This window comes from Gadus macrocephalus, chromosome 3 (genome assembly GCF_031168955.1).
Source record: "Gadus macrocephalus chromosome 3, ASM3116895v1".
NCBI classification, from domain to species: domain Eukaryota; kingdom Metazoa; phylum Chordata; class Actinopteri; order Gadiformes; family Gadidae; genus Gadus; species Gadus macrocephalus.
Genome location: NC_082384.1, coordinates 25718577 through 25735982, shown reverse-complemented (window position 1 = coordinate 25735982; position 17406 = coordinate 25718577). Strand labels below are relative to the sequence as shown.

Below are 17406 nucleotides of genomic sequence, written 5' to 3'. Positions count from 1 at the left end.
CCCCCCTCTCTCTCCACCTCCCTCCCTCCCTCCTCCACCTACTTCTCTCCTCCTCCTCCCATCTCTGCCCCAGTAATGCTGTACTCAGAGATAGAGGAGTATGTGCTTTGTGGAGAGCCCTCTGCCTCTCCTTGAACGTACACAACTTATACATTATACACAGCGATGATTAGATGCAGTCTTGACAAATGCGTTGCTCCATTCCCCTCCCTCCCAGAGATACGTCTTCCTATCGCTTCGACCCTCGCTGTGCGGCTCTTCGCTGGTCAACATTGGGGTTTATTTTGTTGTTTGTCTTGGAGATAATGATGTGGACTATCGGGGGTTCATTGTCTGGTGAATAATTCAGATGTGGATCCACAGGAAAGTAAGGTTGCACAAAACAATCTGTTTGCTATCTTTTATCGGTTTTAAATCAATGTTTGTTTTAACAATGGTTTCATTGAACATGAAGACACACAATATTTAAGGGATTTATTTATTGGGATGCCTCTAATTGACACTTCCAACTGAATTTGTTTTTTATTTTTCAAAATAAGACAATTATTTAAAAGCCACGGCCTTATGCAACAGGTATCTAAAGAATCCGCCAACGGTTTGGATCCTAATTATGAAAATAAAAAGAACGAACGCATTCAAGCCCAAACAAAAGGACCGATTATCACATTTGCGCTAATGCTCCTCAAGTGTTTACCCTTCACTCTCTTTACAGTGTAGCTTTGATAGTGACTGAGAGGATGAGCTGAGCAAAATCAAACGTCCCCTTTTGACTGAATTCTTACGTAATGCTTTTGCTGCTATTGCGATATTAATGTTATCTATGAATCAATCATAATTAGTTGCTCTAGTATGCGATATGGTATGAGGACGAATTCTGCAGATAAATATGATTGAAAAAAACAAGCAGACTAATCACTACTGCCACCATGTGGTCACTGACAGAACTAAAGATATTAAAAACCGAGTCAATCATTTCAGCTGTATGATTGACTATAAATAAGCTGAATCAAATGTAGTCAAGCACCGTTGCAATCAGATTGAGATAAACGAGCAGGGCCGTGGCAGTCGATGTTGATTGTACTCGAGTGATTGCGTCGTAGTGTTACAGCTCATTCCCCTCCTCAAAGGGCTCTTAACCACTACAGGATGCAGGGAAGGGAATCCGTGCAGGACTGGCGGAAGGCAACGATAGGATAGTGTAATAAAAGTATGGAAATTCCTGGCATAATTACTATTCATGGTCCTTAAATGATCCATTATCAACCGAAATGGACCTAAATGGCACTTAATGGCACGGCTATACTAAAAGGTTTGACTTTATTCTTGCAATTACACTAATCTACTCCACGATAGGCAACGGGCTCGGCAGGAAAAAGGAATCTGAAGAGAATACTGAGCAATGACGAGTTAGCAACGACGAGGCTTTCCAGGGCCAGTTTTCCCCTCCCCACACAAAACAGGATATTGAGGTTATCCGAAATAAGTCCTGGATCGATTAGACTAATTACAACCAATGATATACAATGCCCGGAATATGACGGAGTATTTTATTGACTTATGGTCAAGTTATATATATAAAACATTTAACCATAAGTCAATATATATCTACACAGACGATATTCTAACCCTATATAGATACAATTTATATATAATTTATATTATAGATCCCAAATGCCCGGCGACAGTTTGCAACTTCCAGCTTGCGTAGGAAGACGCCAAATTCCATTACCTTGCGAATATTGACTGGTCTCTAACGCGTAGCAAAGTATTTACAAGTGTTCGTTTGTAGAGAACACCAATTATTATATCAGATTTGATATAATATCTCAAGTAGATCCACCAGATGGTGGCCTTGTATTGAACTGAAAAAGGCACACTGCCTTAATTAGCAAGATTCCATTTAATCCTAATCGGTTGTTTTTACGTAGGTTTTGTACAATTGTGATTCAATAAGCAGACGGTCCAAAATAAAAGCTCTTCCCTGCCATAATCAATCTCCATAATCACAGAAGATGGCATTGATTCAGTTAATTAGACTTGATACACATCAACCATCATAATTTATGACCTATACCATCAGTATTCCAGATATTTTTCAGCGCACCATGAATTGAGACCGACAGCTTCGAGGTTCTTGTGTAAATGTACATGCATGAATAATATAAAAATAAATATAAGTCGAAGAGCATAGTCAACGTTTTCCATTTTATTAGCACAGTTCTTTACATTTAGAAAAAGAATCCAAGGATTTTTCCTCCTGTGTGTTTCCGTCTGGCCTCTTCGTGGTCCATGATGCCAGCTGAGGTGGTCAGCACGATGTATCTACAGAAACACAACGTAAAAGGTGGTCAGCACGATGTATCTACAGAAACACAACGTAAAGGGTGGTCAGCACGATGTATCTACAGAAGCACAACGTAAAGGGTGGTCAGCACGATGTATCTACAGAAACACAACGTAAAGGGTGGTCAGCACGATGTATCTACAGACAAAACCATTACAAAGGTTAATCAGCACGATTTTATCTACAGACAAACGCATTCCAAGGCTGAAACGGTTTAGCAACAACGCCAAATCCTCCAATACACCCAGACTTGATGATCAACTAGGCAACAAATATCTTTAACCACCATCTTCACTGCAGACAAGATAATTAAGAGGAATAAGAACAGAAACTGTCGTACATGGCTTTTAGTCCTACATCCAGACATTGCAGTTCAGCCCATCACCGGCTGATCCGTGTTCCACATTTTGCACGGTGCCTGTGGGCTCTGGTAGGCAGTAGGCCTCCTGAAAGGCCAAGGCCCTCTCTCCACTACAGTATTTGGACACGAGCTGGTGCAAATACATCAGATACCCAACTGGATAGAGCCAGGTCTAGGACCGATCTAGACTAGGACTAGACAAGGATCAGTACCAGGTCTAGGGGCGTTCCAGACCCAAGACTAAGACCCGGTGATGATGCGGCAGCCTGTTATATAACACTAGATCACTGGTTCAGCGACTCATTTGTCACGCCCACAGAAGCCTTAGCAAAGCGATTAGTCTGCCAGAAGAGTAGCTGACTATAAAGCCCCTCATCCTGTTCATAGAATCCATTAGGGCTAGGAAAAATATCGATTCATCAATGCACTGCAATTTATTTGTTCTCGATTCAATTTCAATTCAGAACTTTTTTGAAATAGATTTCCATTAAAAAAAATAAAACATAAAAAAAGAAGCATACTCAGTCATTGTAAACTAGAAGCGAGTATGCCTAAATGTACACGCCCTTTTACATTTGTCCATGTTATGATTATTACTTATATGATCAGGAACAATACTATACAATGTGTATTCCCTTTTTGCTAGTTAAAAGACAATTAAATGGTCAATTCATTTTGAAATGGTTCATTCTAAATAATATTCAGGTATTTTTGTCAGTATTATTGAATCGATATCGAAGCAATTGGATCAATATCAAATCTAAATCGAATGAAGACTTAAAGAATTTAATTTAATTGTGAGGTACCTGGCAATACCCAGCCCTAGAATCCATACAGAAACACTAAATGGTAAGATGGAAACTTTAGCTTACAGCTTTGAGTGAAGTTTAAACGATTTCCATTGCAAAGTGCACAGAGGTTTTTAGCTTTACATTCACGTTGCTTAACTGCACAGAATGTTCTGATGAACCGGTCGTTCATCATACCTCGAAAACTACTTGAATCGTATCCCCAAGGGCTTCACCTCAAACCCGCTCAAGGTGAAGGAAGAACCACAAAACTCAGGGGAAACGTAGAGCAGTGCAATGAGCAGACATAATAAAAATATTACGCCATGAGCTTTTATTTTATGAGGGTTAATCCTTAACTTGGTCCCCCTCACATGGCTGAGGTAATGGAACCGAGATGCCCCACTGCCACAACAGAATGATGGCTGTGGTGAACTTGTGGGTGAATGAGCCTATAGGGAGAGCTAACAATCCCCAGATGCTGGCACTGTAAAAATACGATGGAAAATTTGCCAGCAACTGATTATTCTTTTAAATGACGGGCATTTCTAGTCACGCCCAGAACAAGGCTGTTTTAACATCCTGCCATAACCCCAATCATTCTGGAGTAATAAATTAAATACACTGATTATGTGTACAGTGCCTGCTTTAACTACGGATTAGATGAACCGGAAACAAGACCATTAAACCAACTGGGGAAAAACATCTACCAAACTATTTACATACAGTAAACTAACGTATTAACCATTATTAAAACATAACATTTTATCTCTTTAACCGGTTCATTACTAGGAATGAGTTACAAACCTAACACTCAATGCGCTGATTAGATCCCTTTATACAATTAACACTCAGCAACAGAATAGTCTTTATTCTGTCCACCCAGAGCAGTTCATACCGCCCTCAGTAACCCTTTATCCCCACAGCTCCCATAGGGTTAACCCAGCCTACGTGGTCACTGCTCTGTGATTGGTCATTTTACTGAACAGAGCCGTCGTTCAGTTCACCTGCATGGTGACGTTTGGCCCAGTGATCAATCATTTAAAGTATAGTAAGAAATATTATCAACCGTTTATTTAGAGAAATTTGACAAATTTCTCCAAAATAAAATGATGAAGTACAGGAAAGCATTGTTGGCTTTTGGGCGTCAGTTAAAACATCGCCCTGTAAATTGAATTGTTGGCTTCGGCCCTGAATGTGCTGAAAGTAGGCGTGAATGGGACGCCAAAGTCTCAGGTAGAAATCAGTAAGCATATAGCTGTCTGAAACCAGGCGTATACAGGATTAACCCTCGAGGCAACATGCATCAAGGTGATGCGTAGGCCAACAAACTGACAAATGACCAGAAATACCTGAAACCAGTCAGTGTAATTAACTAGATCAGAATAAGCCATTGGCTGAGTAGCAATATTGTTGACTAATCCAAGAAAACATTCTGGATGTTAGTCCTGATCATGAGAAGGCTTTGTTTCAGAGATGTATGCTATAGTGATGATGAAGACCCTGGCTTTGTTTCAGAGATGTATGCTATAGTGATGATGAAGACCCTGGCTTTGTTTCAGAGATGTATGCTATAGTGATGATGAAGACCCTGGCTTTGTTTCAGAGATGTATGCTATAGTGATGATGAAGACCCTGGCTTTGTTTCAGAGATGTATGCTATAGTGATGATGAAGACCCTGGCTTTGTTTCAGAGATGTATGCTATAGTGATGATGAAGACCCTGGCTTTGTTTCAGAGATGTATGCTATAGTGATGATGAAGACCCTGGCTTTGTTTCAGAGATGTATGCTATAGTGATGATGAAGACCCTGGCTTTGTTTCAGAGATGTATGCTATAGTGATGATGAAGACCCTGGCTTTGTTTCAGAGATGTATGCTAGTGATGAAGACCCTGGCTTTGTTTCAGAGATGTATGCTATAGTGATGATGAAGACCCTGGCTTTGTTTCAGAGATGTATGCTATAGTGATGATGAAGACCCTGGCTTTGTTTCAGAGATGTATGCTATAGTGATGATGAAGACCCTGGCTTTGTTTCAGAGATGTATGCTATAGTGATGATGAAGACCCTGGCTTTGTTTCAGAGATGTATGCTATAGTGATGATGAAGACCCTGGCTTTGTTTCAGAGATGTATGCTAGTGATGAAGACCCTGGCTTTGTTTCAGAGATGTATGCTATAGTGATGATGAAGACCCTGGCTTTGTTTCAGAGATGTATGCTATAGTGATGATGAAGACCCTGGCTTTGTTTCAGAGATGTATGCTATAGTGATGATGAAGACCCTGGCTTTGTTTCAGAGATGTATGCTAGTGATGAAGACCCTGGCTTTGTTTCAGAGATGTATGCTATAGCGATGAAGACCCTGGCTTTGTTTCAGAGATGTATGCTATAGCGATGATGAAGACCCTGGCTTTGCTTCAGAGCTGTACGTTAGTGATTGACGGAGATCATGAGATCCTTACCCAAACTGCCTGGAGGGGAGAAGGTTGTTCTGCCACTTCTCCAAGTCCTTCAGCTGGAGGTCGAATCTGGGGCTGATCACACCACACTGAGAAACAAACAAAGGATTTGATGAAACAGTGAACACATTCAGGAGCCTTTACACGAGTGCATCAATCCACACAATAGAGGCGGCAATCAACGTCCATCTCAACCCAGCGCTCGGCTTATGAAAACAAAACACAGCTTTACAATCCTGAGTCCAGGCTTACAGTTCATATAGCATGGAGTGCAGGGGGAGTTGGTTGAACACTCAACTAATGTCTGGTTGGTTATTCAGGGAGGCAAACTGGTGTCCACCCAAAAAGAAGACTTTTATTTACCCGAAAAGTAAGAAAATATGCCCGTCACCGACCCCTTCCTCGGATTCATGCAACATTTTTCTAAACAAACTGTTCGAGTGACTACTAAAAGCATGCCGGTGATGTTCAGACCTAGTATATAAAGTAGTGCCAACAATAAGAAACTACGCCGTATCCGTTATAATATCTGCACCCCCAAAAAACACTCTTCCCCATCCTGTCAGCTCACCTTATTCAGACGTCCAGTGAGATTGACGACGATTTTCCCGGCTCTGTGATCATCGATGATCTCAAACTCACCAATGTAACCTGCAGCAGGGAGGACAGTTGGTGTGAACGACATGCATACATGAAAGAGGGTGTACAATACATTCAGGCCATTTAGCAGACGTTTCCATCCAAAACGACTTACATTATATATATCAGAATCAGAATCTCTTTATTGTCATTACACAAAGTGCAACGAAATTGGGGTAGAGGCTCTCAAAATAAGTGCTTTTGTATATTTGTCTGAAGAAAGAAACAATATAGCGCTGTCGGTACAGTAAGGATGTTCATAGAACCAAGTGCCAAGCACTAACCATCAATAGGTTATCCCATTCCCCATATTCAAGAAAGATAGCTAGGGTAAGACATGCATTGCATAAGACATAACGACATGCATACAGAAGGATGTACAAGCAGACGTTTGATACCAGGACTATGAGGTCTTATGGTGCATGTGTGGTGGATTCTTACCGTGCTTCATCATGACTGTCAAGAAACGCACAATGACCTTCGAGCACGGCCTGATGAGGACCTGGCGTTTCCCACGCTTCTCGGCATTGTTGATGCTTTTGAGCGCATCCGCGAGAACGTTCATGCGCACCATGATGCCTGTTGAAGGAGAGGGAAGCTCATTAGAGGGTCGGACAGTAGGTTCTGCTAAACCAGTGGGTTCTCCTGAACTAGTGTCATCTCCTAAAACAATGGGTTGTGCAACATAGACCATCACTTGGATAGTCGCAGTGTGTTCCCCTCGAACCCAAGCGGGTTTTACAACGAAGATCGCTTAGATGGTCGCCCAGTGAGTTCTCCCACACCTGGACCTCCACTGGCTAGCCTACTGTCACCATCACAGGTTGGGGAGCTAACGAGATACGCACTGCCCAGCATGAAAAATTATATAAAACTTTGAGGGCTTGGCCTAGAACAGAAGCACTAGGACGACAACCAGGAGGTGCTTGTTGAAGTCTGCTCTCAGCCCAGGAGCGATGCTCTGCTAGCCTGTTAGCTCCCTGGTTCCCTCACTAGCTACAATATAGACATGTCGCTCAACTTCGGAGGATTCAAGTGCAGATGAAAGCCAAAGCAACGGGGGAAATTTTAATTTTTATGCTGAATGCATCGTTGGTCCTGCCGCCTTTATTTTATGAACAGTTTCATGATTAAAAACGGACCACACGTTAGAAGATGGCAGGGGGAAGGGACTCGGGCGAGTGGACACCAAATACAGTCAACATGCATTTTTTCCTCCACGATAATCATCGTAATTCATCACAAAACAGCTATACGACATGATGTGCGAAAAAAATACTTAGTTTGTGCTCCGATGCTTTAGATATTGGATAGATTGTAGAAGACAAACGTTACGGAGGACTTACCGGTTCTGCAATATGGCGGAAAGAGGAAGTAGAAAAAACTCCCGCAATGACTTATGGGTAAAATCCTGCGTCCATAATACAATACAATACAAACCGTTTTATACACTTAATAATAATATAATAATACCCGCGGATCGCAAGAATCATACGCTTTTAACAAAAATATATTTGATCGTTAATACAAAAAATTATTAAATATATATACTTTTCTTTTTTTTCGTACAAAAATGGTTTGCACGGAGCACAGCATCGGTTTTGTGATAGCGATACTTAAAATATATAATACCATTATTATTTATTATTTATTTACACTATAAGACAGTGGAGATCAAACATAAACATGTTTTTGATTGCAAATGTACGTTTGTTCTCCCATAGGCAAAAATGTAACGTCACACAGGGTCAGAAGGACACGTGACTTCACACATAGTGGGAAGGTCACGTGACTTCAAATATAGTGGGAAGGTCATGTGACTTCATGCATAATGGATACAGCCTCCCAAACCAAAACAAGAAACTAAAAAGTTAAGGGAGGATAGAGAGGTCTGAGGAGTCACCAAAGGATGGAGAAGGTCTCATCAGTCAGCCTGTTAAACATGATGGACAGTCACCCATCTTAGAATGAGAAGATATATTTGTGCTAGGCTTTAAAGATAATTTACTCTTTTGAACACATCAATTTAAAAAAAGGATTTAAAAAAGGAATTGCATTCGTGAATGATTACTTTATTACTAGGATTACTGAATAGCTTACATTAATTAATTTAAATCCACAATGTACATTATAAAGGTAAATGTTTTCCAACATTTATAAAACAGGATTTTTTTGGTGTAAATCGAGGTCCTGTAATAGATTATATCACAAAATTGTGAATCTTTGCTGTCTATACTCCGTGTGTCGGCCTATATGTGTTCTATGTTGATAGCCTTATGATTATTATGAGCCTAGAGTCATGTGTGTACTTATGAAAAAAAGAAAGGTATGTTTAGGTGTTAATATAATAAAGTAATAAACTACATTTCAGTTCAGCATGCATTTCTTAGTTTTTCTGTTTTCTTGAAAACATTGAAATGAAACAGGCTATGTTAAAGTGTTTCTTGGTAAAAGATAAGGCTAAGGCTGATGATCACAAAATCAACTTGGTCATCCACAAAGTATCTTTATACATTTTTTATTAGACATCAGTTTGGCCTGCAATGCGCTTTTTGCAATATAAGTCAAATAAGACAATTTAAACCAAGCCTATAGATTTCACAATGTGAGGATGATTGAAAAATACATTTCCCGTTTCAACTTGTTAAACAATGCTTACAATTTGGTAGATGATGTTTGAATTGAAATCCTAACTTCAAACTCTAAATTCTAAAAAAGAAACAAAGATGGCTGAACATTCTCAAAAACTTCACAGCATTAACTTGGTTAAAATAAAGAAATCACTATCATAGATGTTCAATGTCTACCTCATTAGGCTATAAAATGATTGCTTATAGATCCATTACTTCAAAGCAAATATAAACACTGCTAAGCACGAATAACTAACTATTTAACCCAAGCCCAGTGGGCACACCGAAACCGAATACTGAGGTGCATAATGGTCAAATCTGACCATCCCTGCACAAACCTTTCTGTAGGCGATAGTAGCATTGGCAATTACAATTTCAAACATATTCATCCACGTGAAATGAAATTACATATTACTTTGAGACATGTCAAAGTGTGCATTCTTTTAAATCAGGGGATAGTTCGATTTGAGTTTTAAGTTGATCAATCGATTCCACACTTATGTTTTTTGTCATGACAACAGTTTTTTGTCATGACAACTAAGTCGTTTTCATGGTGTTTTACTAAACTAGCTACGGCCGAAAGACTCGATCAGGCTGCGGTCGTGCTTCAAAGCTAAACCTGCGTGAACTCTATTCCAGCAAGGAACAGGCAAGACTGCCCCTCTGCCTTCAGAACCAAAGCAATGTCCTGCCGAGCCAGTAGAGGTCATCGGTCACCAAACAGGTCGGACCTTTTACCAAACCCACCATCAGTCACGATGTCGGTAACACAGAGGGGAGAGCACAACAAACAGAACTGGGATCCCGTATTATCACTATGGTTACGATATAATTCCCACTAACGCCCCCGTCCAGCCGTACGTGCGGGGATCATCTCTGCAGCTTTCGTTCCCCCTCCTGTAGCCCCAACTGTTAGCTTTAGCTTTAGCCACCGCTGGCGCTGGCGCTGGCGCTGGCGCCGGCCGGAGAGGCGGCCTGGTCCCGGCGCGGCTCGAAGCCCAGCCTCTGGATGTCCAGGCCCATGGCGACCAGCATCTGCACCAGAGTCATCTCCTGCTGGGTGGCCCGGTGCACCAGGGCGGGGCAGGTGGGGTTACACTGGGGCCGCAGGCAGGTGTCCACCAGGTGGAAGGGGCAGCCCCTGGGGGGGGTGCGGTTGCGGTTGGCGTCCTGGAAGCTCCGGTCCCAGCACTGCAGCGCGCGGGGAAGAGACGTGCCTTTCACCTGGAAGTTAATCCAGTTGCTGGAACGGAGGTGCGACGGGAGAACACAACACCGGAACGTTAGGTGGAGTCTGCTCGGCGGTCGTTGAAAACATCCCCTGATTGCAAATCAACCCAACATTGAATTCACTTATACTACTAATAGTAACGAGACTTACAAAAATAGCACTTATTGTAGGTCGCTTTGGATAAAAGCGTCTGCTAAATGCCCTAAATGTAAAATGTCAATGTAAATGAATTAAACCCCTCAATATCCTTACAAGGTCTGCGGTTTGCCCTGGTAGCTCATCCCTCGTCACAAAACTGTATTCTCAAGAGATTTTACCTGAACCAACACCAATAAGACCTCAACAAGAGCAACAACAAATTGCACACTTTGAGCACGATCGTTTAAAGGCCTCCACACCTCACGGCTGTTATGCATATGGTTATAATATTGGTTTGATTTATTATTATTTATACATTTTAGATTTAGTGTATGTGGTCTCCTGATGTTGAGAGGGAGTAGTGAAAATAATTCTGGGTAATGTAGGAAAAGAACACACTGGAGCAGATCACGAAGCCAGACACAACAGCCAGTGAACAATTACAATAATGGTAGCACAATGTTACTGATATTGGAAAAACAAACCCTGGAATGAATAGTAAGTCGATGTCAAAGTGTCAACGTATTTGAGCCTTTGTTTTTTCTTTAATTTTATTTGCAGTGTGTCAGCTGTTACTATCTAATTACTTCAGCAGTGCAGCACACAGGTTTCTTGAATTAGTGCTCCATTAACCCTGTTGTCTCCCCTGGAATGGTACCACCACTTCAGAAGGAAACGTTTTAGAATTTAAACAACGAAATGTTTAGGGGGCAGTTTGAACACCAACCGGGTCGTCTCCATCCCCTGCTCAGTGAGTCTCGATCCTCTGACATCCCCTGGAGCAGCGACCCGACTCAGCTCAGATTAGAAAACTGGGAAACGTCCAGGGAGGCCTTTCCCCCCAATATGAGGGGTGCATCATCTCCCATAAACGCAAAACTTAACCTTTCCATTTAATTATAAATGGACTCCACCCCTTGACCCATCATTGACCCATTAGGTTTGTGACCAGTGTGTGTGTGTGTGTGTGTGTGTGTGTATGTGTGTGTAAGGGAGAGTAGGAGCAGAGAGAGCAATAGAGAGAGAGAGGGAGAAAGGTGGGGGCGAGAGTTACTTAGGGAGATACCGAAAGTGTGAAGTGGCGTTGGGTTGCACGCATGGTGTGTCATGATGAAGGATGGGAGTGAACAGCATGAGCTCAGCCCACTGTGAGGTTGTGGGGGGAGGGGGGGGGGGGGGGGGAACTGGCAGGGGGCGCTTTGGGGGTCAAATAACAACGTGTCTTACCTTTTGGTGATCAAAGTGTGGGAGAGGCAGGAGGGAGCGAACACAGCCCTGGAGAGAGAGAGAGTGCAGAAGAACACTCATCATCTATGGAGAAGGATGGACTTATTTGATGGCGCGTGGCTCAGGAGGTAGAGCGGGTCTGCTGGTAACCGGAAGGGTTGCTAGTTCGATCCCCGGAGTGTCTAGGTGTCCCTGAGCGAGACGCCTCACCCTGACTGCTCCTGACCAGCTGGCTGTCGCCCTGCATCGTTCTCCTCTGTCGGTGTGTGAATGTGTGCGTGAATGGGTGAATGTACAGCATTGTAAAGCGCTTTGCGTGGCCGCTGGTTAGAAAAGCGCTGCATAAATGCAGTGCTTTCACCATGGAGAGACTAGTCTCCTCGCTTGTTATCACTGAACCACAACATGTCACTCTACACCACTGCGGATCAAAGGACTGTTCTGAGCAGGGTCGCCAGGACAACATACGTGACGTCCCTCAGGGAGTTCTTCAGCTCTCGCCCGAGGTTCTGCAGGTAGGTCCACTGGACCTCTGAGAGGCTGCCCCCCAGGACGATGTTCTCCACCCTGAGCTGCTCCTCGTCAAACAGCCACTGCACCACGAACAGGGGGGCTGTAGGGGAGCACAGGGGGTCAGGGGCCTCCAACACATGAACACCACCGTGTGTGTGTGTGTGTGTGTGTGTGTGTGTCGCCCCGTGACGACTTTCCACAAAAGGCGGACATCGTTGTTGTTCTCTGAGGTCAGAGGTGTTGGTATGGTTCGACCAGAGAGGATCGGACCCAGTGAGAGACTCTCATTTATGTTTAGGGCATTAAGCAGATGGTTTTGTCCCAAGCGACACAATAAGAGACAATAAGCACAATAAGTCAATTTGTCAGAAGAAAGAGAAACAACAATATATCTCTGTCGGTACAGTAAGGATATGCCAAGCACTAACTATCGCTAGGTTAACCCATTCCCCGTGTACAACAAAGTACTTATTTTAGTTGCAAGGAGGTACAACATACAATAAATGTGGAAGAGGGGTGGGAGGGGGTAAGGGGGGAGGGGGGGGGGGGGGGTAAGCTATGCAGAGTGTAGGTGAACTCTGAACTCACAGGTCAAGGTGGCGTACAGCTTGTGGCCGAAGAAGCACTGCCACTCCTCCCCTCTCTTGTAGGACTGCCGGCAGCGATCAGGCACCACTCCGTTCCACATCCTGGGAAAAACGGCCAAACAGATTATCTAAGAGCTGACCGCACACGCATCAGAGGGGAGGGGGGGGGAAGTGAGGAGCCGGTTGTAGAAACGCTGATGCTTTCATGGAACAATGTCAACACGTCACATTTCAAACTTTGTCGAAGGAGGACCTCACCTGAGCCCCTTCTTGATGGCGTCTTCAGGCGAGCAGGAGATGGTCTCGGGACAGGTCTGCGCCAGCTGCTGTTGGCTCTCCAGGAACCAGCCGGAGTCGACCAGGCCCCTCACGTGGGCCTCGGCCCCCATCGCCTCCAGCTGACCGGCCACCCGGTCGATGTTCAGCAGCACGCCCGTCCCTCCGGCGCTGTGGGGGAGCAGAGGAACTCACTGAGGGGTGGATGCCACCACGGCGTCACACCCGACTCAGTGCACGGCGTGATCAGCAAACGGATAGGCTAGAGCCGCTAGACTATGGAGTAGCGGCAGTAGGTCCTTTTAGGGCAACCTGAGGCCGTCCCGTTTTCTTTGTGAGTGTCTCGTCAGACACGTCGTTTATGAAACACAAGTGGCTGACCTGGTGCCGGCCAGCATGATGACCTTGCCCTGTTTGATGCCCTTGGGGATCAGGTCTTTGATGACCTCACGGATGATCAGGGAGCCCATGAAGGTGTATTCAGCTGTCGAGACAACACAAAAAGACGAGGACTTAAACAACAGCAGTCGACGTGGAATTAAACAACAAGAAGTTCTATACTTCTATTCTGATCGTAGTATCGGAATACAACTAGAGGTGTTTCAGACTTGTGTTCCTCTCCTTCTCCCGCTCTGGTCCCTGGCGCGCCCGGGGTGTGGTCGGGATGGGTCCGATACCGCTCCACACATCGCTGGAGCAGTAGGGGATGAACCTGCACAGAGCCAGGCATCGACATGGACACAAAAGGGTTCAATGAGATCAATCTTAACCTCATGCTTTGGACGCCACAATGACAGCGAATGACATTACTCACACAATATTGGCGTTGTACCAGTGGGGGTTTTCCTCAGCTCTGGTGGACAAGATGCCGCTTCCTGTAAACACAGACGGAGTCCACACGACGTAAACCCTTTTGGGAGAATGACGCCATGATATGGCCGGAACCTGAACGAGGAGATGCATTCTGAACCGTGACCGAGTGACCGACCTCTCCTGCTCTGGGGCCACGCCGATGAGCTCATGAGACGCGGGATATTCTGGTAGCGGGAATCACAGGTCTCTTTGTTATAGCAGCACCAACCGCCTAAAAATAAGACCCTAAGATTAGCCATCGCTTCCCACACAGAGAGACGGGATGGATTCAACCCCGGTGGGCATATTGTTAAGGCCTGTGAAGAACGTGCGTGTGGGGTGTGTGTGTGTGTGTGTGTGTGTGTGTGTGTGTGTGTGTGTGTGTGTGTGTGTGTGTGTGTGTGTGTGTATCTTTTCATACACACCTTCCAGAAATAGCAGCCATTTACGGCTCCCTCGGAATTCCTTCAAGTAAAAGCTGAAGGGAATCAAGAACAATAAAAGGCAGTTAATAAGCTGAGCGATGGAGAAAATACACTGTGCGTATCGATCTAGAATGTATTCCATTCTGAAAAACAATTGCCAACACAAATAACATGTTTTCACAAGCTGTTGTCTTTATATTAAATACAAAAGTGTGTTTGTGCCCAACACTGTTGTGGAGCACAGAAGTCGCCCGGATGTGATATGGATGTGATATGGATGTGATATGGATGTGATATGGATGTGCTATGGATGTGCTATGGATGTGATATGGATGTGCTATGGATGTGCGGTCCAGAGCAGCGTACCCGGCGGCGCTGCCGTCGTTGCACGTGACCTGGGGGTTCCTGAGGTACTGCAGCCTCATAGCCTCAGCCTGCTGCCCCACCACGGGACCTCCCGGCTGGGCCTCGGTGGCAGCCTCCACTGGCCCCTCGGCCCCTCCTCCTCCAGGCGCTACGGGGGGGTCCCCCTCAGCCGGGGGGGGCCGGGGGACGCTGGCTCCCTGGGCCGCGGTCTTCTTGGCCGGCTTGCCCCCGGGTCTGGTCGGCCGGTTGCTCTGACAGCAGGAGACCTCCAGCAGGAGGACCACAGCCAGCAGTCCCAGAAGCCTCATGTCCAGACCTGCCAGGGTGGGCAGAAGTCTGTGACGCTGGAGAATAACCTCAAGCATCACAGTCCCCCCCACCAGAAGAACCAGCCTCTGATGGTACAACACGGACTGAGACCTCTATGAATGCTCAAATCCCATACCAAGCGTAGATCGTACCTCTTTGAGATGTTTGGAGCTCTTTGCTGGTGAACCTCTGGTGAAGCGGAGACCGGAGACCGCTGAGGAGAAGACGAGATGATGACGATGATGAGGATCAGAGCACAATGACCGGGCGGGGGGAGGAAGAAGAAGATGTTGGTGCTGATGAAAGGTCGAGGCGGCTTTTGATGCATCCTGCGAATCCCCAGTGAGCTTTATAGTGTCCCCACATGGAGCCCATCCCGCTGGTATCTCTCTGAGCTGCTGCCAGCGCTCTCTCCCCGCACCGTGGTCCATGACGCCCCCAGGTGGGGGGGGGGGCTGGGTGGGGGGGGGGGGGGGGGGGCGGTGCCCTCCGGCCCGCAGCGAGGAGAAAGGGAAACACACGCTTCACCTCGACATATTTCAAGTCCTCACAAAGAAAACAAACACCCTGTGCCAAGCTATCATCATCATCATCATCATCATCATCATCCCTCGTCTGACCATGACCTCATCCCCCCCCCCCCCCCCACCCTCTCTGTTCTGCTCGCTCCAAACCCCCCCCCTCCCCACCCCGGCTCTCCTCCACCCTGATGGCCGGCGCTCTGATTTAAACACCTGCACGGTCGGACTCAGCGCATGTGACCCTGAAGGTCTTAAGATCACCCCGTCCCCCCGTCACGCTCCGACACGGGAATGAAACGCGCCTGGGAGGGCGCGTTTCATTCCCGTGTCGGAGCGTGTCGGGGGGGGGGGGGGGGGGGGGGGGGGCCCTCGGTCAACAACATACCCCCCCCCTCTCGCGGTGAGGTCGGGACAGACGAGCTGATTGATTGACCTCAACGAGGGGTATGAGTTCCAGTCTCAAACCGCTCTCCTGTCCATGGAGGTGATAAGGGGCAAAGATCCAAGATGATTACACTTTTACCACCGCAAACTGGAAACATTTAGCCCAATACCAACCCCAAAGATAAATAGTATAGCCATTATAGGTAACACTGATAATAATGGTACATTAATTAACTATTAATTAGCAATTTCTAATGCAGTAATAAGCATAAACTAACAGTGAAAAGCAGTTAACTAAAGGTTTCGTAATCTGTTACTAATGGTGTTCATTTTTACTAATGATGGTAATGTTTACATTATTTTATGTTTATGGTTTACCATAATCCTAGCCCCCTATAACCCCAATGCTAATGCTATATAATAATGCATGCATTATTAATTATTATTAATTACATCCTGATGATAGATAAGTTCATTAATGTATCCTTATTGTAAAGTTTTATGTAATAATATTGTAAATATATAAAAATAATAACCAATTATAAGTGCTGAAATGCCGGCATGTTACCATTTGTAATTAACTATTCGCTTTTAACAGATTGAAAATAACATATGCTTAATATTCTTTCATCTAATGATATTATATAACATCTTAAGAGTAATAATCTTCTCACAAGATTAGTTAAACGACAGTAATTTAATGATATTTAATGATATTAATAATTAAACCATTATGATTCGAGGTTGATGGCAGATTGTGCTCAGAGATGGATTTACCTTTGGGTTGAGCTCGAGTCCAGTGAAGACCGCAGGCTCCTGGCGGCAGTTTGGACGAGTGTGGCCCGAGCTGGAGACACAGGCTGGGGTATTTGGGGCCGGTCCCCCTGGGATAGCTCTGAGGTGACGTGTACCCTACTCAGCGGGAGGTCACGATCACCATGCAGGGCCGTAAATGTCTCATCAACGAAATGCAAACACTCGAGTCCTGACATGTCAATCACAGTCAATAATGATCTTGGGGCTGTGTCAGTGTGTTTGTGTTAGCGAACAAGTACTGTTGCCAGAAGAAGAGAAACAACATAGAACCAAGTGCCAAGCACCAACAATCGCTAGATTAACCCATTCCCTGTTGGCAGCTTTTCTATGTTATAGTAAACATTTAACACCCATTTCGATTTTTATGTCTACTACAGATACGATATAAAAGTTTTAACGCTGTTGCATAAAAACAGATTATAAATCTCTTCCCCTCGAATCTCCTCTTTGAAGGTGACAACTAGAGGCTAAACGAGATCAGTCGGGGCCGGCCTCATCACGTTGGCAGACAGAATTAAACGGTACTAAGCTCAAACA

General features: G+C 44.9%; 2 protein-coding genes across 4 annotated transcripts; both read right to left on the bottom strand.

The window, feature by feature from the left end:
* Positions 1 to 2191: 2191 nt before the first annotated feature.
* rps15a (ribosomal protein S15a) lies at positions 2192 to 8005 on the bottom strand. Of its 3 annotated transcripts, none has more exons than XM_060046623.1 (5): positions 7941 to 8005; positions 7036 to 7173; positions 6527 to 6606; positions 5959 to 6044; positions 2192 to 2362 (listed from the first exon to the last, which is right to left on the bottom strand). In XM_060046623.1, the coding sequence occupies exons 2-5, from the start codon at positions 7166 to 7168 to the stop codon at positions 2323 to 2325; spliced, it is 339 nt and encodes a 112-aa protein (XP_059902606.1). In that variant the 5' UTR covers positions 7169 to 7173; positions 7941 to 8005; the 3' UTR covers positions 2192 to 2322. The 3 variants fall into 3 exon arrangements, with proteins under 3 accessions (XP_059902606.1, XP_059902604.1, XP_059902605.1); XM_060046621.1 differs by having other exon boundaries at positions 2192 to 2322; XM_060046622.1 differs by having other exon boundaries at positions 2265 to 2482.
* A 1091-nt stretch (positions 8006 to 9096) lies between these two features.
* On the bottom strand, positions 9097 to 17114 carry notum2 (notum pectinacetylesterase 2). The gene is made up of 13 exons (XM_060046580.1): positions 16831 to 17114; positions 15301 to 15362; positions 14840 to 15155; positions 14474 to 14526; positions 14185 to 14280; positions 14011 to 14071; positions 13805 to 13908; positions 13578 to 13680; positions 13179 to 13367; positions 12922 to 13022; positions 12289 to 12433; positions 11821 to 11868; positions 9097 to 10467 (listed from the first exon to the last, which is right to left on the bottom strand). The coding sequence occupies exons 1-13, from the start codon at positions 17043 to 17045 to the stop codon at positions 10149 to 10151; spliced, it is 1812 nt and encodes a 603-aa protein (XP_059902563.1). The 5' UTR covers positions 17046 to 17114; the 3' UTR covers positions 9097 to 10148.
* Between the last annotated feature and the right edge of the window lie 292 nt (positions 17115 to 17406).

Excerpts from the sequence above, each read along its gene's own strand:
- rps15a (XM_060046621.1), bottom strand. The coding sequence starts at position 7,168 with ATGGTGCGCATGAACGTTCTCGCGGATGCGCTCAAAAGCATCAACAAT. Across the intron at positions 6,607-7,035 it reads GACAGTCATGATGAAGCACG|GTTACATTGGTGAGTTTGAG; the intron begins GTAAGAATCCAC and ends TCCCTGCTGCAG. Across the intron at positions 6,045-6,526 it reads TCACTGGACGTCTGAATAAG|TGTGGTGTGATCAGCCCCAG; the intron begins GTGAGCTGACAG and ends TTTGTTTCTCAG.
- notum2 (XM_060046580.1), bottom strand. The coding sequence starts at position 17,045 with ATGTCAGGACTCGAGTGTTTGCATTTCGTTGATGAGACATTTACGGCC. Across the intron at positions 13,909-14,010 it reads TGGTACAACGCCAATATTGT|GTTCATCCCCTACTGCTCCA; the intron begins GTGAGTAATGTC and ends GGCTCTGTGCAG. Across the intron at positions 10,468-11,820 it reads CACACTTTGATCACCAAAAG|CAACTGGATTAACTTCCAGG; the intron begins GTAAGACACGTT and ends CCTCCGTTCCAG.